Source organism: Saccopteryx leptura, chromosome 1, assembly GCF_036850995.1.
Source record: "Saccopteryx leptura isolate mSacLep1 chromosome 1, mSacLep1_pri_phased_curated, whole genome shotgun sequence".
NCBI lineage: Eukaryota > Metazoa > Chordata > Mammalia > Chiroptera > Emballonuridae > Saccopteryx > Saccopteryx leptura.
The window spans coordinates 151968662-151991285 of NC_089503.1; the positions used below are offsets into that span (position 1 = coordinate 151968662).

At 45.1% G+C, this 22624-nt stretch overlaps 2 protein-coding genes across 2 annotated transcripts in view; one reads left to right on the forward strand and one right to left on the reverse strand.

The window, feature by feature from the left end:
* Positions 1–383: 383 nt before the first annotated feature.
* Positions 384–10335, forward strand: MOCS2 (molybdenum cofactor synthesis 2). Its single transcript, XM_066377836.1, has 6 exons — positions 384–505; positions 2540–2684; positions 5651–5778; positions 6364–6514; positions 7653–7776; positions 9829–10335. The coding sequence occupies exons 2-6, from the start codon at positions 2587–2589 to the stop codon at positions 9895–9897; spliced, it is 570 nt and encodes a 189-aa protein (XP_066233933.1). The 5' UTR covers positions 384–505; positions 2540–2586; the 3' UTR covers positions 9898–10335.
* Positions 10336–14847: 4512 nt separating this feature from the next.
* ITGA2 (integrin subunit alpha 2) overlaps positions 14848–22624 on the reverse strand; it is an 89472-nt gene continuing 81695 nt past the window's right edge. Inside the window, exons 28-30 of the mRNA XM_066377848.1 lie at positions 21978–22067; positions 19550–19666; positions 14848–18565 (exon numbers count right to left, since the gene is read on the reverse strand). Coding sequence (XP_066233945.1) covers positions 18485–18565; positions 19550–19666; positions 21978–22067 — 288 coding nt within the window. The 3' untranslated portion in view covers positions 14848–18484. The remainder of the gene's footprint in view (positions 18566–19549; positions 19667–21977; positions 22068–22624) is intronic.

The following is a 22624-nucleotide window of genomic DNA, read 5'->3' on the forward strand; positions in this document are numbered from 1 at the left end:
ATTTATTTTATTTGCGTAATTCACCTCTTCCCTCAGACATGCATTTCCTGCTTAAGTGTTTATAAAAGGTGCTAGAATGTTATGCCAGGTAACAAGACTGACTTAATGTGATGGTTTCTAAGGGGACAGTGTTAGGCTGTGGCACACTGACATTTGGAAAACTGAAGAGCATCCGGAAATTAGGGCGTGTTGTGCTGTGCTTCAAACATAAATCTTTTTCAGAATTTGAACTTGTAGATATGTCGACATTTCTATGGGTGGTTTAAATTTCCTCCAACTTACGAAATTTCGTCTTTGATAAAAAATTACTATTTGGAAAACAGAACTCAGCGTAGATAGTCGGAAAAGGACTGTGTTGGTATTAACAGTTTCTCTCCTTTCAGGTTGAAGTGTTGTATTTTGCAAAAAGTGCTGAAATCACAGGAATTCGTTCAGAGACCATTTCTGTGCCACAAGAAATAAAAGCGCTGCAGCTGTGGAACGAGATAGAAACGCGACATCCAGGGTAGTTAACGTGCAGGATGCATGTGCCTGACACTGTAATGTTAAAATGTATAAATGAATAAGTGATAAAAGTAAAAAGAAAAAAAAATTAATTTTGATTTCTGTATTGTTAAAAGAGTTCATTCGTTCTATTTTTTCTGGAACTGTGTACACTAACAAGATAAATTCTATGTTTTAAAATGCCCAATGCCTTAAGGAAGGTTAAAGATGGTTTATTGGAAAAACACAGTACCCAGAGGGGCATGATTACACTTGCTTTTGTAATTTGCAAACTATTGAAAATGTAGATTCTGCTTTTTTTTTTTTTTACAGAGACAGAGAATCAGAGAGAGGGATAGACAGACACAGACAGACAGGAACGGAGAGAGATGAGAAGCATCAATCATTAGTTTTTCGTTGCACATTGCAACACCTTAATTGTTCATTGATTGCTTTCTCATACGTGCCTTGATCGCGGGCCTTCAGCAGACCGAGTAACCTTTTTGCTCGAGCCAGCGACCTTGGGTCCAAGCTGGTGAGCTTTTTGCTCAAACTAGATGAGCCTGCGCTCAAGCTGGCGACCTTGGGGTCTTGAACCTGGGTCTTCCGCATCCCAGTACGACGCTCTATCCACTGCGCCACCGCCTGGTCAGGCAATTCTGCATTTTTTATAACATTAAGTGAACATTGTCACAAGTTCTGGTTGAAAATATGTACTTTAAACATTTATGTCCTGTTGTTTCTTTAGAGAAGTCGAAATAGAAATCTCTAAGGTTAAAAGGAAAATGTGAGATAAACCCTTGGGGCTGCTGAATTGGCGTTTTGATTTTTTTTTTTCTGGTAGTATTGAAAATCTGTGACTTTCCTAGTCTGGTTCCTACCCCAAGTTCTTTTGGAACAAATTATAAAAATGGTTTCTCTGAAGGTATAAGGTCTACTGGAAAGTTCTGTTCATTTCTATCACAACAAGTTTCGACACATAAGCACATGTTTATTTGGCGCGTATGTGCCTCTCTATTTTTATCACTTAATGTATACATACTGACGTAGCAAATTAACTAAAACAAAGTTGATTCACATTAGTCTTATGTGTGAAGCGATAGTGTACCCATGGCTACTGATAAAGTTCATTTACGCCACTGTAATTTGTATGAATTTCAACAAGGAAGAAATGCTACAGAAGCATGTCTGTCGCATCCACCATATTTCCCAGACTTAACAGCCTCCGACTATCACTTGTTTTGTCCAAAAATTTTTTGAAGGGCAAAAAATTCAAAAATGAAGAAGATATCAAACAAGCACTGGTTCAATTTTTCACATCAAAAGAAAACATTTTTCAAAAATGGGATATACAAATTGCCCTCACGCTGGCAAGAAATCATTAATAATAATGGCAATTATATTATTTAATAAAGTTTATTGACGGTAAGAAAAATTTGTATTTTTTTTTTATTCCAAAAACAGACAGAACTTTCCGGTAGACCTTATATTTAGCAGTATTAGTAGTGTCATTTAAGTCCATACAGATGTTTAACACATAAAAGATACCGTACAGTGTGTATGCAGAAGAAAAACCACTACTTTTTTTCTTTTTTCTTTTGTATCTTTTAAGTTGCTCTTAAAGCCCCCTGATAATTAATGACACCTGGTGGGGCTTGTATCACACTTTACCTTTAGTTAATTTTACCTGTCAGCAGACACCTGGTCTTGTGAGGAACTTCCAAGGTATACTTAGAAGGCTCCTGGGATTAGAAATGTTTTCTTTTTAACTTGGTCTGAATTTTATCATTATTATTATTATTTGGTTTGTTTGTTTAATTCTCCAAGACACAGGATACCCAATAAAGAGCTGTTAGCAGTTTGCTGTGTTTTTTATGACAAGCATATTCTTCAGTGGATAGCTATGCCCTTTCTCTGAAGAATTTGTTGCTTTAATTAGTAACTCTGCAGACAGTGTTTCACAAAGTAACATTCATGTAATAATTTCCATTGCAGCTGAAGACATTTAAGTCTTACTACAGCATTGATACTTCTCATTGGGCTTGTTTCCCTTCAGATTGGCTGATGTCAGAGGTCAGGTGATACTGGCTGTCCGTCAAGAATATGTCGAACTTGGAGATCAACTCCTCCTGCTTCGGTCAGGCGATGAAATTGCCATCATCCCCCCCATTAGTGGAGGGTAGTGCTGTGGAGACTCTCGAGTACGTGAGCTACAGTTTTCTTAGCCAGTCTTGTGGGGAAGGACCCTCCAGGTGATTGCTGGTATGCGGCGTGCTTTGGCTGTGTGCCCACCCCAGCTCCTTGTGAAGGCAGCAGCCCTTCGCCAGTGCAGGCGGACTTACAAACACCTACCTGTCCTGTCTGCATCAGTTCTGTTGTAAGTGGCTTCATTTCATGTCACTGTGAACTGAAGTCCCTTCACATGGTTTATTGAGATTTTATTATGTGCCAGGCATAATGTTGGATGCTGGAACATTCATGTCTCTACTTTGCAGGAGAGGAGACATAGAGAGGTTTCAAGACATGTCAGTGATCACGTACCTATAAGATGCAGGGCCAGCATTAGAACTCAGGTTATTGGACACTGTACTTTTTCACAAATATGTTTATCAGTACTGGATAACAGCTCTCCTGGGCACAGAGAAATGTGGAAGAATTACAGAACCAGAAAGTACAAAGATCACTGTGCCTAAAAAGAAAGCTTACCATTTTCCAGGTATATTTATATATACATACGTGTGTGTGTGTAATATAATGTATGTGTGTGTGTGCATATATATATATATATATATATATAGAGAGAGAGAGAGAGAGAGAGAGAGCACAATATTATTAAAGCTGTGTTACAGGTGGGGCAAGGACCCATGTCATCACTCCATCTTTCCAAACAACACAGACCAGGGGTTGGGAACCTATGGCTCGCAAGGCAGATACGGCTCTTTTGATGGCTGCATCTGGCTCACAGACAAATTTTTAATAAAAAAAAATAATAACGTTAAAAATATAAAACATTCTCATGTATTACAGTCCATTTTCTACTGCTCATGTTCATGGTTGTGGGTGGCTGGAGCCAATCACAGCTGTCCTCCGGGACAACACCAAATTTTTATTGGATAATGCCTAACGTACAGGGGTCATTGTATGGCTCTCACGAAATTATATTTTAAAATATGTGGTGTTCATGGTTCTCTCAGCCAAAAAGGTTCCTGACCCCTGACATAGACCATATCTGAGCAGGCATATGTATAAGAACAGTTTTCAGTATAATCTACAGAGACAGGCAGAACAAGGCTTAATTTATTGTCAACTGAAGAGTAAATAACACAGAAATTAACAATCATGTCTAATGAAAAACTTCAGTAAGTTAGGAATGAAAGGAAACTTTCTTTAATTTGATAGGTTTTTCTCCACTATCAGGAGTAAATATCCTATTCGGTGCTGAAACCTTGGTTTTGTTAAAGGAAGGCACACGCCAAGGAGGCCTGTTTATTTTGTTCACCCAAACATGGAGAGTAAATGTTGCAGAGCACATTGCCCAACTTGTCTGTAGAGATTGGATCTTTCTTAGTCCTACTACTTAGAAATAATAGAAGAATTCATTGTTAGACATGAATTTCTATTTTATTTGGAAACTGTGGTCACCTTATCATGTCTATGGTTTTAGAAAAATGCTGTGTTTTGGAGTTTGGAATTTATTCAGAAAATATGGGCTTTCATTACGGTTAGGTATATGTGTGTGATGGTTAGAGCTGTTCTTTGCAAAGATGAGGTTTCCTCAGCAGCATGTGTGTGTGTTTGACAGGGTTTAGAGCGTGTAGTTTAGAATCTGTCTTTATAGCATCAAGGAGTGGGAACTTGGTATGGTTCGAAGTTCATGGACTGTGTGTGGGTTACGTGTAATTACTGCACTATACAAGGATGGAGATGAAGCTTGGGTGGCGTGTCCCAGAGGTTGAAATGTCCTGGAATCCAGCGGCATAGGAGTAATTGCTCATTTCAGTAGCTGGAGGACCAGGGAAAGACAGAGGTTTAGTGAGATTCCTTGGTTGAAGTCACCTTGAATGTGTCCTTTCACTTCTCTGAGTCTTCTTTCTGTCATCTGTTCATGTGGATGAAACCCCACAGGATTTCTGATTTTCTCCAGACTCCTCGTGGCCCGCGTGGTTCGGCCTGCCTACCCAGCCCCAGCCCCAGCCCCAGCCCCAGTCCCAGCCCCAGCCCATCCATTCTGCCCCTCACCCAGTGCTTACTTCCTGGCTTTCAGCCCCCCCCCTCCCCCCATAGTTTTTGGGGCAGGTCATGCTCTTTCTTGTCCCACAGCCTTGCATTTGCCATTCTCTCTGTCTCTGCCTGGGGGCCTGTCCCCTGTGTCTTTAAAGGGCTGCCTTATCTTACCAGGTTTTTACTCTAAATATAACCTCTTATCTTAATAACTCCCTTCCCAGCCCCCATGCTCTGTCTGAGCCCTGTTTGTTTCAACAAGTCATCCCTGCTTGTAATTCTTCTTACTGCATCTCTCATTCCAGGGGCAGCCCCCTGAGTGTAGGAACTGAGTCTTCTGCTCCCCGGTCTGTATGTAGTGTGTGGGTCGGTCCCCAGCCCAGCCCTCAGTGAGCCTGTGCCAAGTACTCGATGGACGAGTGCCGTACCGTCGCTGGGGCCTAGGTGTGCGGTTCATTCTGGTACTCCCTCAGTTACTTCGCCGGGGCTCTGCCCGGGTGAGATGAGCCCAGTTTCTGTGCAGTCACCTTCTCTGCTCCCCCTTTATGGATGAGGGAGGACAAGGCAGCTCTAGGTGTGCTGCTGGGTTACATAGTGGTTACGGGTGGCGTGCGCGTGGATGGAGGTGTGCATGTCTGAGCCATACCGTGACAGGAGACAGGGTAGCAATTCCAGAATTTAGAAGATATTGGCCTATGAAATAGCTTCTGTTCTAAGTGATGATGTGAATGGTAAATTCCTTTATATCTCATGCTTGAGTCATTAGGGAGATTTATCATTAACATTGTTTTGCTAAAATTTAACACTTGCTTATTTTTTACCATTCAGATAAAATCATGCCTCCTCCTAACACATCTAGTGTAGAAAAAAATGTGAATTGAAAACACAGCCTTGTAAGTTTTGCCTCCGGTACTGCTGTTAAGATTTGTTACTATCTTATTTATAGGAAAGACATGAATGAAGGTGAAGAGAAATCTAAAGACATAATAAAATTCACTGCTGAGAAACTTTCCGTAGATGAAGTCTCACAGTTGGTTACTTCTCCGCTCTGTGGCGCAATATCCCTGTTTGTGGGTGAGTTTTGACATTCCCAGCATCTGCTGATGGCCCAAGACAATAGAACTTGCGGGTGTTTCTCATGTTCAGTGTTAACACAGGGTTCTAAGATCCCAAGCAGTAAGCCAAGAGTACCCAAGATGGTGGGTAGAAGTTCTTTTAGCTCTTGTGTTGTTTTAGGAATCTTTAAATGAACATGTGAATGGCATAATACGAGCAGGATGAAGGTCATTATGGGCAGAAAGAATTCTGTATTTTCCAAATATTGAGGGGAAAATGGTGATGATAATAACTTAATGATAATCCTGGGAACATAATGGTTTCCTCTTAAGTATCAAATACTGCTGGAAAACAAATATATCCTAGTTTGTCGTGCTGGTGTTTCTGTTGGCTTGCCTAGTGGGTGCATTTTATTTTCTTATCTTTGTTATAATCATCTTTCATTTTTCTGACCGTTTTTATTTTTAGAGTATTTAAAAGTAATTTTTAGACAGATTGGTGTGCTTCTTGTCTATACAAAAATAACCCCTTTTTTGTTCTATCAATAGGCAATTTCTATTTATAAGGAGAAAGCTTATTTTAATTGTTTTTTTTTTTTTTAAGGGACCACAAGAAATAACTTCGAAGGGAAAAAAGTCATTAGCTTAGAGTATGAAGCCTACATACCGATGGCAGAAAACGAGGTCAGAAGACTCTGCAGTGACATTAGGCAGAAATGGGCCGTCAGACACATAGCCGTGTTCCATAGACTTGGGTATGACTTCCTTTGTCAATTGACCAGTGAACTGGGGTTGTTTCCTGCTATCAGCTGAATCTGGTTGTGCAGTTGTGTGGAACTCCTCTGTGTCGATGGGAGGGGCTGTGCCCATGCCGGCAGACAGTGGGGACACCTCCCGATGTCTCCAAGGCCGTGTGCCCCATGGTAGCGTTTGGGGCCCGGATGTGCGGGATTCCCGGGCCCTGAGCCAGAGAGCTAGTGCTGCTGTGTGCTGACGTCTTTGAGGCCTTTACAACTTGTGTAGGCTAGACTCTGTTTATATGGCAGGCTGTTAAAAACTACTTTTTAAGCCTGACCTGTGGTGGCGCAGTGGATAAAGCGTCAACCTGGAAATGCTGAGGTCGCCGGTTCAAAACCCTGGGCTTGCCGGGTCAAGGCACATATGGGAGTTGATGCTTCCAACTCCTCCCCCTTCTCTCTCTCTGTCTCTTCTCCCTCTCTCTCTATCTCTCCCTCTCCTCTCTAAAATGAATAATAATAATAATAAAAAGTGCAAAAAAACAAATAAAAACCCGTATAAAAAATTACTTTTTATTGTAAAGTCCTTTGTAGGTGGTTATATCAGCTTGCCTCTCTGTACCACTGAGAAGAGTGAACTTCCAGGCTTTCGAAAGAACCCAACAATTGAGATTGTATCTATCCTATTCTGTTAGTTGTTACTTTGTTATTAATGACTGTAATTTTATTAATGTTATTGAGTCTATTGTTTAGTATGTATCACTAGTTAATATTTTAAAGTCTATGTTGCATTCTTCATTTGGTAACTTTGTTTCTTTCACAAGCATTAGCTGGCTTGTGCCTTGTTGGTTTGACTCTGATTCAGATACTTGTTGAACAGGTGAAAGGTCCCTTTCTTCCCTGTGGCATAGAACAGGTTGAGTGGGTAGGTAGATGCTAACAAATTAGCCATGACTTTGGCGCTCCCGCCACTGAATGCAACCAGGAACATTCTGTTTTCTTTCCCTTTTCCAGTGAAACTGCATGTTTAGGTGAAACAGAAGTGGATGTTTAGTTCCAAGAGTGCTTCTGTGGAACTCCCCCCCCCCCCCATAGTAGATACTTTAACATGTAGATTTGAAGAAGGTGGTAACTTTCTCCCTTCCTGTTGTGAAAGCTTGGTTCCTGTGTCAGAAGCAAGCGTTGTCATCGCAGTGTCCTCGGCCCACAGGGCAGCGTCCCTTGAAGCTGTGAGCTACGCCATTGATGCTTTAAAAGCCAGGGTGCCCATATGGAAGAAGGTAAGTGAAGACAATATCTAAGTCTGCCTCTAGACATGATTTTTCTCAGGGATTTTTCAGAGATGGGGCGTAAGAGTATATACTGAGCTTGAATTCGTGGGTCTTCCTTCCTGTTTTTGTAAAATCTGCGCTCCCTATCTGTGGAATAGGGTGTTTGTGTAGGATCTTGTTTCCAAGGTTTGTGAAGCATGAAAAATATACCCCCCCATAACACAATAACTGGTGACCCTTAGAATTCCCGGTCTGGGCCTTTCCCTTGGATCAGGGTTCCCTGGAACGAGAGAAACTCTCCTTTGGAGAGTGGGCGTAGTGTGTGGCTAGTCAGCATTTGCCAAAATAGAAATTCTTTAAGGCAAAAGACCCTCCGAGAGCTCCGTCCTTTTAGATAAAGAAGAGGGTGGGGCATTGCCTCTGAGAAATTGCCTAGTGAGTGAATTTAAAACTATAAATAGGAAATGCTGCCTTGCTTTCTGTCTGTCTGATCCGTAAATAAGAGCAAACAGTTCTCTGGTTACGTGGAGCATGCTGAAGAAATGGAGAGGCTCACCTCCCACGTCTCTCCCCTGGTAAAGGAACATGGACGGGGGGTCGTTCTGCACTCTCAGCCTGGCATTGCCCCCCGGGTCAAAGCTGGTGCCAGTGCTCTGGGTGCGTGACCCGCTCGGTGGAGCAGAGCCCCAAGCAGGGGACCCCCGAGCAGGGGACCGGGTCGGGGGGTGTGTCCCAGGAGCCTCACTGAGCGGTCGGGATGCACCGACTGGGCTCTGATCCAGGGCCTGTGGAACTTAGTGACCGTGATTTCTGAGTAAAGAGGGAGCCTGTTGTCGTAGGGGAAACTGGGGTAAGGGGAGGTGCTCTGTGAATGGAGACTGTCTTATCTGCTCAGCTCTGTGGCCGCTGGCCATGAACCAGGCTGCCCCGGGCTGTGGAGTGAGAGCAAACTCCCAGAATGAGTTGTGAGCCTGGGGCGGGCGGGGGGACAGCCAGCCCACAGTGAGCGGGGGAGCCTGGACCCCAGTAAGGGCCTGGGCGGTGGGGATGCCAGGGTAGAGGTGTTCAGAGGACAGTTTCCTTCGGGAGGAGAACTGACCGGAGGGGAAGAAGAGACAGGGATTTCGTCTTACCCCCCAGCCTTCCAGACATTGTCTGCGTGCTTGTCTGGTGCTGGTTGCAGCCTGTGCTGCCCCGTCACCTGTGAGACGGGCAGAAGGTGGGGACACTGTCCCTGCAATGCCATTCACGCCTGTTTGAGGACTTCTGCTGGAGGTCACTTAATGTCACAATTGATGGGAAGATCCCTCTGCCTTTCTTTTTGCGTAGCATATTTGGAAGTGTGAGAGTAGTATGTGTGTTTGGAAAGAAAAGAAAGGTGAAAAGTGTAGACTAGGGGTAGTCAACCTTTTTATACCTACCGCCCACTTTTGTATCTCTTAGTAGTAAAATTTTCTAACCACCCACCGGTTCCACAGTAATGGTGGTTTATAAAGTAGGGAAGTAACTTTACTTTATAAAATTTATAAAGCAGAGTTACAGCAAGTTAAAGCATATAACAATTACTTTCCAAGTACTTTATGTTGGATTTTGCTAAGTTTGGCAGAATAAATCTTTATAAAACAATTTACTATAGTTAAGTCTATCTTTTTATTTATACTTTGGTTGTTCCGCTACCGCCCACCATGAAAGCTGGAATGCTCACTAGTGGGTGGTAGGGACCAGGTTGACCACCACTGGGTTAGACGGTCCACCCTTCCCACGTGCCCTTGCCCAGGCTGTCTCCTATCCTGGTCCCAAGGGGGAGTCATTGTTCGTTCTTCCCTGGGTGGCCCGGGTCTCGTGATGGCTTCTCTCCTGTTTCTGCGCCTGGGAGTCCTAAAGGGCAGGGAACGTGCCCACTTATTTTTCTGCTCTCAGTGCCTTCCTTCAGTGTTTATTGGAGCCTTAAGACAGAAGCCGAGTTAAATAGTTGCACTACTCATTGACCTTCATTATTCAGATATATTTGCATTTATTAAAATGCTTTGTTTTAAATACCTGTTATGCTTCTGTTTTTAGGAAATGTATGAAGAGTCATCATCCTCTTGGAAAAGAAACAAAGAATGCTTTTGGGCAACTGGTGATTAAGTCACTGACGTGGTTAGAGTGCTAACATTGAGATGTGGTAAACTTACCTTTGATCGCATTTTGATTTTTCTTCTCCAGAAGCTGAGCCAGTTGAGGGTGAGGTCTTACACTGGAGCTAGAGATGGAGGAAGGGCTTTTGGGGTGGGGGGGGAATGGAAGAATAATTTAAACGGGAGGGAAGGTGTCCGTGGGGGACAATCATTCCATGGCTGCATTCCGATCAGAACTGGACTCGCTGAGCTGTGTGTGGCCCCTCCTCACTGTCTGTGTCTCAGAGCCGCCCCGCCCCCACCTCCACCCCCAGTGGGGTCCTTGTTAGCAGGACATGGTTTGGGAATGTTGGCAGAGAGCCATTATTGGAAAGTCTTGATCTGATATATTTTTAGAGTTTATATATTTAAAAATCAGCCGAATAAACACGATTAAAAACATTAAAAAGCCATATTTTTCCTTTTTTTTTTTTTTTTTAAATCAGTGATAATACCTAAAACCGGTATCTCAGAATCTGGAGATGTCTAGTATTTCAGAATCTATCATCTTATCATTACTTACTGTATTTTATTAGTAGAATGGCATCAGTATATAAATCAGCATGAAACTGTTATAAAATCAGACACACTGACTAGTAGCAAGGTTTGTTTGTCTTATAATGTGAGCTGATTGTTTAAAATTTGACGTACAATCAATTAAAAAGGAAAACTATATGGTTACTAAAGCATTTTCAGGTCATATCCTTTTTGGCTGCTTATGCACCATGATCATTAGGGGAGTCATGAATAAATTTTTCTGCGAGATCTTTATCCTAAATGAAGGTCCAGTCTTGGCTTGGTCACCTATGTGCTGTGGTCTCACAGATCAGAGTGTGTAAGCTCCATTAAGTCGTAAAGTATGAAAATGTTGACATAATTTCTGGCATCACAAAATTTGCATTGTGTGTATTGGGGACAAAGATTAGACTTTCAGACCCTTAAATGGATGGTATTTTTGGTCATCTTGTTAACTCTAGTAAAACATTTTTTCACATAAGGAATTCATTTTTTTTCAACCTGTTTGGTGCCAGGCACCCACCTGGTGGTTCTTGCCCACCCACCTCACCTACTGTGGGGAAGACTCTGTATTCATCCTGTCCTGGGACCTCCAGGACAGCCACAGTGCCAGCAGGAATCCTCTGGTCCGTGGGGCTTTGTCGCCCGTGCAGCGAGACTGGGCTGGGAGGATCCTGGGAAGGCAGACACAGCCCCCGCCTCCCACGCCCTTCCTGAGGGGGGCTGCCCGTCTCAGCCATGCCCCGTCCGAACCGAACTGCTGCTTCCTTGTCCCTTTGGCCACGCTTTAGCCTGCCACTGTTTGTTATTCATTCTGAAAGCACAACTGTGGGCCCACTGTTGACACTCCTAGGATTTTGCGCCCCTTTTGTTAATATGTGTGTGTTGTAAATGAGGTATGTGCAGATTTCAGGATTTTTCTACTCAGATATTTCTTTAGAGGGTCTTTGTTGATGGTAATTACCTTCTTAAAGAACAAAACATTCTTTAAATGTGTTTTTAAACAACTGGACTTTAAGTCTGGAACACAAATACGCTTTTCCATCTCCCGGGCAGAGGTTCAGGGGTCCATCGGGGGCGTGCTGGGAATGTCCAGGGTGCCGCTCTGGACTGGAGCAGGGTCTCAGCTCATCCCACTTTCTTAGAGGTGGCGGGGGTCATGGGTGGTGGAGACACTTGGGGACTACGGTCACTCTGACAGATCATCTGTAACTTGGTGGCTCCAGTGATGACGAGAGTAAGTTGAAAAGAATTTAGGTCTTAAGCAGATTGCCTGCAAGGTGTCAGTGTCACTTTGGAACCGTGGCTTTGCGTGATGGCTAGTAGGTACGGTCACTTTACAAGTAGGGAGTGCAAATTAAATTTTAAGAACTTTTCAATAGGTGGAAAAATGAAGAGAATTTTATATTCTTTGAGGTGAGCGGGGGATCAGTGAGTGAAGTGTTTTCTGACTTTGTGGGTGTGTTGGTCTTTTAGACGTTGAGGTATGCCCAGGATGCTGTGAGAAACCGTGGCTCAGAAGCCAGCAGTTGGAGTCTTGACCCCAGATCCTCGCGTGAAGCCACTGGAGAATGGGGGGAACGGGTTCCCGGGGGACTTTTGGGTACAGCCACTTCTCCCTCGTTCCCCGGTGACCCTGCTGGCCCTGTCCCCTGCCCCGTCCCCCACTTAGGTCCTGTCAGCATCCTAGGGCCCTGCTGATAGCTAATCACACTCTGGACCGCGGAGTCCTCAGCACAGCCGCCTGCCCTCTCCTCCTCTCGTCCTGGCTCCCAGCGCTGTGTGGAGTCCTCTTCTGCCTGAAGGCCTTCACCCAGCCTTTGTGCAGCAGGCTGTTCCTCTATGTTCCCACGGCCTGCTCCCTCGCTTCCTGTCAGTCCCTGGTGAGCCTTCTCTGGGACCCTGGCCCCTTACTCCACTTCTCATCGTGCTGTGGTGCTTCCTGCTGCCTGGCGTGCCGTGTCCGTCAGTTCATCTCCAACATGAGCCTGTGAACTTCCCCAGGTTGGGGACTTCTGTCTCTGTCACCTGTGTCTCGCCCACACATGCACCAGAAGCACCCACACTACACACCCGAGATGTGCCCTGTAGTTGTCGTGCCGCTTACAGATGCATACCTGCATCTGGCAAATGAATGAGCGGGTTGGTGTAGCTTTACTCCATCTGGTGACCCCTGCAAGTCCCTGGGTACAGGGAATGTCCCCATCCTTTCGATGGACACACCAGGTGTCTGCATGTCTGGCTAGTATACTCGAAGCTGCAAGTGAGCAGAGGGTTGCAGGTATCTTTTTGGGTTAGTGCTTTCACTTTCTTGAGGTAAATACTCAGACGTGGAATCGCTGGATTATATGACAGTTTGGTTCTTCAGCTTTTTGAGGACCCTCCGGACTGTTTTCCACAGTGGCTGCACCAGTCTGCATTCCCACCAGCAGTGCAGGGGGGTTCCCTTTTCTCCACACCCTCGCCAGCACTTGTTTGTGGATTAATTCAAAATAGCTGTTCTGACAGGCATGAGGTGATCTCTCACTGCGGCTTGAATTTGCACTTCCCTGACAATTAGTGAGGTGAGCATCTCTCCCTTCGCCTGTCGCCTATCTGTATGTCCTCTTTGGATAAATGTTCAGGTCCTCTGCCCGTTTTTAGATCAGATTTTGTTGATATTAAGATGTCTAAGTTCTTTATATACTTTGGATACTAACCTCTTATCAGATGTATGATTTTATCTAAATTAAAGTCAGAGAAAAACAAATACAGTATGATTTCACTTATAGGTGGAATCTCAAAAAAAACAACCCGACTCAAAAATACAGTAAACAAACTAGTGATTACCAGAGCAGAGAGGGGCTAGGGGGTGGGTGGAGTAAATCAAGGGATCAAGAAGTACAGGTTTCCAGTTATAAAATAAGGGTCATGGAGATGTAAAATACAATATTGCAATAATGTCAAAATACCTTGGTATAGTGATGGATGGTACCCAGGCCCAGCCAGTCAAGATTTGTGTGTAGTTAGTCAGCTCTCCCAGCAGGGGGCAGTAGAGCTCGAGCTATATAGTAAGAGCAATTTGAGTCTTAGATTAAAAAAATTTTAATTTATCTTTTGAGTTTTAGGTTTTAGTTGGTTACTTTTATTTCGCACAAAATCAAAGGGTGCAGTTTGTTTAGTAGCCCTTTTTACTTAAAAAGGAAGTTAGGTTGGAGTGGGCCTTCAGTGAGTTTTTGAAAAAGATGATTTTTAATCTTTCATTGGTATCTTAGTTTATGAAAGGGTTATGGTAGCGTGAAGGAGTTGTTAAAAACGCTGTTTGTCATTTTAAAGGGTGATGTGTAATAAAAAGAAGGAGCTATTTTTAAAAAATGAATAAATAGAAAATTAGTTTCCAGTTGTAGCTTTAATACAGGTGTTTGGCCACACTTGTAACCTGCGCTGTGACAACAGAAACAAATGTTTTTTTCTCCAGATCTGTGTGTCAGCATGTGGTGCACACCGCACACTTCCTGGGGGGTGTTGTGCAGAAAGCTCCCTTATGACTCAGTTTACCAGGATGGGAAGGGGAGACACTACCTGACCCGGGGATGCTTGTGCATTGACGTAAGTGGCAGCCCTGACCACCCAACCTTGGCAAGAGCGTGGTGTCTGTACGGTGACGGTCAGTCTGTGCGTCTGAGGTGCAATGTAAGTTCAGCGCATTTAATCCTTACACACACACACAGACTGCTCACAAAAATTAGGGGATATTTAAAAATGAATATGAAGCAATAAAAAACTTTTTTTATTATTAAACAAGAGCATCAGAAAAGCAAATGACAAGTCAAAGAAAGTTTGATTATGCAGATGAGATGCAAAACCAACTTTTATTTCATTGGTGAAAATGCGCTAGACAAAAAGCTGAAAGTCCTGGAGTGTCTGCACGTTCCCTGACCCCTCATTTTTGTGAGCACTGTATTTAATCCCTCCTGCTTGGTACTGAGATTTAAAAACGCAACTATGCAGAAGACTGTGTAGCTGCAGCAGCTTGGCTGATGCTTTCTCTTCTCTGCTCTATCCAGGGGATAAGCCGTGCCTTAGAGCGGTGTTTCTCAAACTTGCACGCAATACGAATTACTGGAGGATCGTGTTAACCTTGCGATGTAAACCCAGTAGTTCCAATGGCTGCTGAGAGCTGCACTTTGTAACAGGGTCCAACACCTGTGGACCGCTGTGAGGAGCAAAGCTGGGCAGCTAGACCCTTAGCTTTGGGGCAGCTTAAGGTTCCCACCTCTCTGGTCCCTGCCCCGGTGGGAGAGATTAGACATAGCCTCTCTCGTCTGGGAGCCGTGAATGTGTGCGAAGCCCAGTGAGTGCACAAGAGAAACAAAGTGAAATATATAGTATTAGCCGTAAACCTCAAAGTCCCAAGTAAAGAGCATTATTTTCAAAATAATTTTAATGGTATTCAGTTGTGTTGTGGAAACAGCAGTTTACAATTAAATAATACTTGTCCAATTATCCCACTTGAATAGGAGAAAGGCTCTGAAGTCATTAATGTTGATAACCTCCCAGTTTGATTTCTGTTTCTCAGAAAGCAAAGGGATTCTGCAACTTTGTGGATAGACTCACATACATTCGTTTCCATATTTTTTGGTCGAGAGAAAAGTAAAAAATTAGTTAATCAAAAACAACTTTACATCTTAACAGATTTATACATTGTGTATGAAGGAAAATATTCAGACAACATGTCTGTAAAAAAATATACAATTCAAATAGAGTTGTGCAATATATACATTTATATTTTGACTCTTTATCTGCCAAAATACATCAGGTACATATGAAAGCATCGTTTTATATTTACATAATGGCTACATTTTCATTCTTTAAGGTTCAAAGTAGTTTACATCTTTATTTCCAGCCTCACCCTTACCTCTAGATGTGTTAGTCCTTCCAATTGAAGGGCATAGTCCTAAAATGTGGATATAATTATTTCTATGTGCAAACTGAAACAGTAAAGATTGGCAGAGTTTAGTTTGGCTTTCTGTTGAATGATATCTTAATTTATGAGATTGCCCTACCTTAAGTTAAAGCTGTAGATCACAATAAATACACTATAAAATACCTTTCGTAATAACGTTCAGCATAACCACTTGTGTGATTATGATAAATTTGGTTTTTTTCTTTACTCTTCACAGTTCATAGATCACTTTTACTATTTTATAAAAATAGCACTACCAGCTAGGAAAAAAAAGAAAATTCTGTCTAGCTAGAAGTTCTTGTCTTGCTACTAAAATTAACAATGCAGAATTTCGGGTCTCTGCAGTTTCTTCACAAACTTTTACCCTGTTGCTGTTCTGTGAGGCCCAGGGCGGCCACACACAGAGAAGCTCAGCTCTTGTCACGTTCTGCAGATCTTATCCGTCTACCATTTGTGAAACGGAAACTTCCAAATGACATTGTTGAAGCCCCACACTCTACTTAGTTTCAAAAACAAAAGTATGGCTGAACAGGAATATAAAGCTTCTTTACAAACATCTCTTTTTTAAAAAAAAAAAAATAATTTCTTTGCTTAAAAGTGCTTGAGAAATACTCCTCTCTTGATAAAGATAGCCTCTGCCTCAAATCATTGCTCTGGTAACAGTTGTGTCCTCAGGCCACGTGTTAGCGTGGTGGGTCTCAATCAGGGTGACGCTGCCCCCCCTCAACCAGGAGGCACATAGAGTGTCTGGTGACCATTTTCATCACGACGGGGGGAGAGCGTGCTCCCCTGCATGTGGGCAGCAGAGGCCAGTGATGCTGCTAAACGTCCTACAATGCACAGGGCAGCCCTCCACAGGAAAGTGACCCCAGGGGTCAGTGGTGCCAAGGCTGGGAGACCCTGTCCTTGCGTGGTAAGCTGTGTAGAGGCGGGGGGCTAGTTTATTTGGGTTACAGGAGCCCTGCTGCTGCGGCATGGACACGCCACCGTGAAGGCAGGTTTCCTGAGCCCCGGCGGGCTGTGCCCGGGATGCAGTGTGGCGCTTAGGTAAGGACAGTGAGGCAGGGAGAGGCAGCGCTACCCACAGCACCTCAGGAACTGGTCTGTGTGTGGATGCAGCACACTCTCGTGGGTTACTGAATATTCTACAGCAACCTAATGACCAGTTTCTCATCCAGTCTTTTTTTTTCCTTTTTTTTAAATAAAAGATTCACTGGAACAAAACAGGTTAAATCTAAACTGCTGTTGTAAGGCTTGGACTCCAGCACTTCTAACTAGAGACTATCAGGCTGTTTTTATTGCAAAGCCCTGACATTTTATGGCTTTTCTTTTTTTTCCTTTCTCCTCCTTCATTGTTTTACCAAATATAAATACAAATGGAATCATTCCTGTGTGTGCACAGCTCCAGATGGCCATTGCAGGGGCCAGGCCCGGTGGGCGCTGGGGTCAGACACACGGGCACGTGCCTATGGCCCTCTGACTTCTTGCAGTCAGGTGCTTGGAGGATTGCCTGTGTTACAAGGAAGCTAGATCCTAGACTTTAAAGCGAAGGGCCCCAACCCCACCTTCCCGTCACTCCACAGAGGGGACACTGATGTCTGGAGAGGCCGAGTGACCTCTCTGAGGCCCCAGCTCGGTACTGTGACATGGCATGGCCCCCACCCCTCGAGAAGCTGTGGGCGTGGAAACAGAAAAGGAGGCACAGAGGAGAAATGGGGGTGTTTCCTCAAGGTGGCCACCTCCACCGTGAAGCATGGGTGCCTGTCAAAATGGGAATTACTGGGCCTTGTCCCCCTCCAACCGGGCAACTCTCAGGAGTGGGACCTGAGACTCTAGCCTGTGAACCCACCTGCCTGAGTGCGAGTCATTCTGGAGGTCAAGTCCAGAGACAGACAAGCACAGAGGGCACTGCTGCTAATTTGGGGATTTCCAGCACCTCCCTGCATCGTCTCACAGATTCCTGAGACGAGGGTTGGCTTCCTTGGCCTTGTTTGCACTACCTGGAATCCCAACAACGAGAGACTCCCACAGGCCTGTTGTTGCTACTTGCTCAGCAGTACAGGAAGGGGGCCCCCTGACGGTCACGTGCGTGGGTGAGAGGAACATATGGTGTCGCCCCTCACCACTGCTGCAGACAGAGCCGCCACTTGTGGGACACGGTAAAGGAAGGTGGGGAAGTCGGACCACCGGGCAGGGGGCAGGCTTCAGGGCGCTTCCAGGAGTCGGGGGTTCCTGGGATGGGACAGGGCTCCCGGGGGCCGGACAGGGCTCCAGTGTGCAAGTAGCCAGAGGCTGTCTTCATTGCTCAGACATTCACTAGGTCCCTCCTTGCCCGCCCACTGGCAGCTAGGGTGAGCCCTGCAGGAGAAGGGAAGCTTCCTATTTCCTCCTGGGACAGGATTTTCCCATGAAGTTGTCACAGATGTTGTGCTCTGGCCCCCAGCTCCATCCGCGCACTGGAACTGAGATCTACTCCACAGAAGGCATTACCCCCCCCCCCCCCCCATTACCCAGGGGTCGAGCAGAGGCAGCAGCGGTGACAACAGCAGATTTTAGGTCATAACAGAATTATCACATCAACTATGTCAGCTTCGTAGGAACAGCGTAAGCAAAAGACCTGTGTGCTCCCCCCCCCCCCCCCAACCTCAATATGCAAGCTAATTATCTCGCTATACCAAACACTTTCCACTTTTTTTGTTGCTATTTAAAAATAACCGTTATACACAACTGGCTCCCCCCTGACCCCCCCCCCCCAAAAACAAAATCTAAGAAAGGTTCTATTTTCCTTTAAGATGTGCTGTGTTGGTCAGGATTTCCCCTTTCTGACAGGGTGCACATTCTGACGTAAATCCTGGGCCAGCCAGCGTGAAGATCACGTTTCCATATAAAACAAGCCCCTTACCCTTGTATAGTCCTACCCCAACCCCACCCCCGGTTTCTGTTTTTTTCCAAACTGACCTGCAGTTTCTCTTAAAATGCTGGGCTAGTCCACCTGTTACACTGCACAGCGCTGGGACTGAAGAAGAAAACCCGTGCCCACGGCAAACCCTGGTGGGCTGCCGCCCGGTCGGTCCCACCGCCGTGTCGGGCTGGGGGCTCAGTTGTTCAGTTCCATGGTCTCGTCCGCCTCATCTGGATTCTTGGCCATTTTTTCATATTTTCTTTTGAAGAAGCCGAGCTGTATAGGATGATGACGTAAAAATGTCACCCTCTGTGGCTGATTTTGTACGAGCCCTTCGACTCCCTCCGCTGCCACATTCCTGAAAGCACCCCTGGGGTCCCTGAGGCTCTGGACGGGGTGGTGGGCAGACCAGCCTGGTGTCATCCCCGTCCGGGAGGAAATTCGTCCCCAGAGAGCTGAACTGAGTGGCATCCAGTTCCAATTTTTTCAGGTTTGAGTTATTTGCAGCTGAACGAAACATTCAGGGGTCTTGATGAGAGGAAGGGAAGTTGGGGTAGAAACAGGACAGGGACGAGCCCAAGGAGACAGCCTCCCCTCCTGACTGTCCTCAGGGCAGGACTGAGACTGCAAACACACCTGCGCTGAGGGAGCAGCTGCCATGTGACACTTAAGGCGGCTGTCTTGGGGACCGCAAGCCAATAGAGTCTTTGCGGTTTAGATTTTTGGGGGTCAGAGGTGTGGGGAACTGGCAGCAAGCTGACAATCTGCCCCCCCCCCCCACTTGCTTAGTAAAGTTACTAAAGGCTGTTTTTCTCCACAGCTCCACGTTAGCTGTGATGCTGGATTGTTTGTACTCCTCCTATCCTCCATGTCTTTCAGAGACACTGGAGGCAGTTCTTTGTTTTGTGAAGTTAAGATGTTATGTATGGTGGGGTTTTCTGCACTAGGGAGAATTCTTGGGTTGCCTTGGAAATGTGACTTTGTTTTAATGGTCTCTTTGATTTGCTAATGACTTCACTTTCCCCTATAATTAAAGCCGGGTTGAGGATGGAGAGCAGAGAGCGCTCTGTTTTTGCCATCAGCTTGCAGAGGCCTCCCAATCCCATCCTATTTCTCTTTATTTTCTTCATTCTGCATCGTTCTCCCTCAGGATCTGGAATTACTAGTCGTGCTGGTTCTCAGCACTGCTGTTTGATCAGAAAATGCAGGACAGGTCCTTGTGAGCCCCGCCCATATTTCTAAATACGAAACTTCTCTTACCTTCCATAAAATTGCCACCAGAGCTAACAGCAAAAGGATTCCAGCCATCACACTGCCTACGATGACTCCAGTGGGCACTTCGGCTTTCTCGTGGGGTTTCATGATCGTAATGGGAATCTGTAAACATACAGACACGACATGCAGTGAAACAACTTTTAGCATCGGAAAAAAAAAAAAAAAAAAGATGTTCCAATTCTCTACTTTTATAAATGAGGATCCAGAAAGGTGATGTGACTTGCTCAGGATCGTGTTCCTCGAACATTGTGCAGTACGATTTCTAAAGGAAATGCTCCCGCAAAGTGCAGGCAAGGAAGACAAGTTTTCTGGTCTCCCCCTTTTAACTGCATCGGTACTCAGCAGATAAGTCACCTCGGACGGTCTCAGGTGCGTCAGTTATGTATGAGACAGCAATTTCTGTGGCGTCATCAAGTGAAAGCATTCGGAGCCCCGGCTTGGGGATGGGGAGTCAAAGGCCAAATCAACAACCCACACATCCCTTGTGATTGAACAACAGAAACAACAAGTGGGCTCCTAAAATGCTGGTTCCAGTTAACTCCCAACTCAAGGTTGTTTGATAAGGATTGTTAAAAAGTAGAAGTCATATCTCAGGGTGTGAGTTGTCCTTTCAGTGATAAAACTGTCCTGTAGGTACCTACAGTTCTTTGTGTCCACTTCCTGCAACCTTGTGACTTGGTAATAGAGTGACTAGTCTTTGAGGTTTAACAGTAGAACTGTATGGGTTTGTTTTTTGTAATTGTAGAAAGAATTAAGACCATTTCCTCTACAAAGTATATTCTTAAAGAGTTACCAGGGGACAAAGCCTAATTCATTTACTTGGTTTAACAGTGAATTACAAGTGACAGATGAGCCACTTTTCATCACAGAATGTATGAGTTGGGCTAAACTTGAACCTGGCCTTTTGGCAACTGTATTTTCTTTTCATTGGTATCTTCAGGAGCTAAAATAAGGCTTTATAAATTAGGAATACAGTAACTATGAATTCGTATAGTTCACTGCTTAACTGACTTCCCTCTATTCCACAACTTCCTAATCTGAGGTCCGTGGACCTGTAGGGACCCATGAGTATAAAATTTTTGTATCTGATTTTCAAATGGGCCTGGGATTCAAATAAATTTAAGTCACATATTTACCTATAGGGATATGTCACTTCATTATTTTGGATTCCAAATATTCAAAAATTACCTAATTTTTCTTTGGATTCAATAACTACTTTCACAGTCACAATGGAGGAATAGCTGACCTCTGTTGTTGATCCGTACTGCTTAGAGAAAACCAGGCAGAGAAAAATCTCCTGAAAGGTTCATTAAAATTGTTCATTTGAATTTTCAATTAATACTATTTATTTAATACATCTTTCTAAAAACAAAAGAAGGTTAAAAAAAAAAAACACCCTGCAAACTTAAGCAAAGGTCCAGGTATTCTCTGAGCACCATATTCCTTTTAAAATGAACTTTTAAACAATACCCATAGTGCTTTGCCCCCCAGCCTATGGTCACAGCACTTTGACACTGTAGACTGCATTTCCCTCGGTTCTGTTCCTGATTTCCCACGCCCCAGCCTCTGCTGAGCGGGTGTGGTCCTCCTCGGTGGAGGGTCCAGAGACAGAGAAGCATCCCCTCTGGTGTGGAGTCCCTTCCCCCAGGGACGGGTGGGGCAGCTGCCCGGTGAGCTGTACTCTGGGCCAGAGAAGAGGTCCACAGTTCACAGGCCGCTGGCTGCAGTAACAAAAGCTTCGGGAGGAAACTGCTCAGGGCTGCGAGCAGATAGCTGGGCACGGAAACCATGCTCACCAGAGCTTTGGGACAGAGGGGCCAGGGGCCGTGCCAGTTCTGAGAACAGGCAGCCTTTGTTTTCTCCGAAAGCACGTTTCTTTGCAAACTTTTTTTCTTTTTTAATCAAGGGGAGCATTTACAGTGTTCTAGACTGTCAGATCCCATGAATGGACATTTCACTCAGCGTCAGTGTCTAGCTAAGGACTACCACTAAAAAAGCCCTCTAATAAATGCCTTATTTATTGAGCATACTTCAGCACTGCTCTTTAAAAAGACCGTAACAGCTGATTCAAATAAGCATGGCGTGGGTTTCACGGGCTAAGAGCTGGACTGCTCTGTGCTGGCTCGAGGTGGGAGGAGGCCTGGGGTGTTGGTCCACCATGGAGAACGGGGCACAGTGCGACGGGGTGCCCCGTGTGGTGCCCTGTGTGGGATTGCTGCTGATCCAGCTTGGCCCACGTGGGGGCAGTGCGAAGGGCCAGGAGCAGACACCCCCTCCAAAAGCTCAGCCTAATAAGCCTGCGATGTTCCGAGTGTCAGTAAGCTGCTTCTGTGTCCCTACGCTATGTCTTCGGAGGTGGCAGGCTGGCCCACCCTGCCTCTGAGACCTGGGGGCAGGGACGGGAAGCGCTCACCATGATGGTGTTATCTTCAATCACATAGACCTGCGGGTTGTAGGTGTCGACTTCTGCGGAGGCAGTCAGCTGCACGGTCTGGAATGTAGACTGGAAGAGAAGAAGAAAGGAGAGGTTTTCTCCTGGCAGAATTCACGCGTGACGCTTGACGTCTTTCTTATCAGTTCATTTCCCTGTGGACAGTAACCAGAGCCAATGCCAGCCAATCTGAAGACTCCAGAAACTGTCCCAAAACCAGTGACTGGTCACCGGCCCCCACAGCAAGTGCCTGGGAGCTGCCAGGGTAGGGGGTGGGGTCACAGGTCCAGGCTCCTCTCAGGGTGATGGTCACTGAGAACAGGCGGGCAGGAAAGGGTGTAGCAATGACGTTAACTGGGAACAACCATGGTGCAGAGTTCTAGAAACTTACGTTTGCGACACGGGGCAAAATTGCAAACTCGATATTTTCTATGGAAACAGACTCCGAGAGCACAGATGCTTGACAGAGGAGAGGGGATTTGGGGGAGACTGGGTAAGAGGGGAAGGGACTGAGAAGTACAGATTGATAGTTGGAACACAGTCATGGGGGTGTACAGTACAGCACAGGGAATGTATTATAGTCAATAATACTGTATTAACTGTTTGGGGTGCCAGGTGGGTACTAGAAA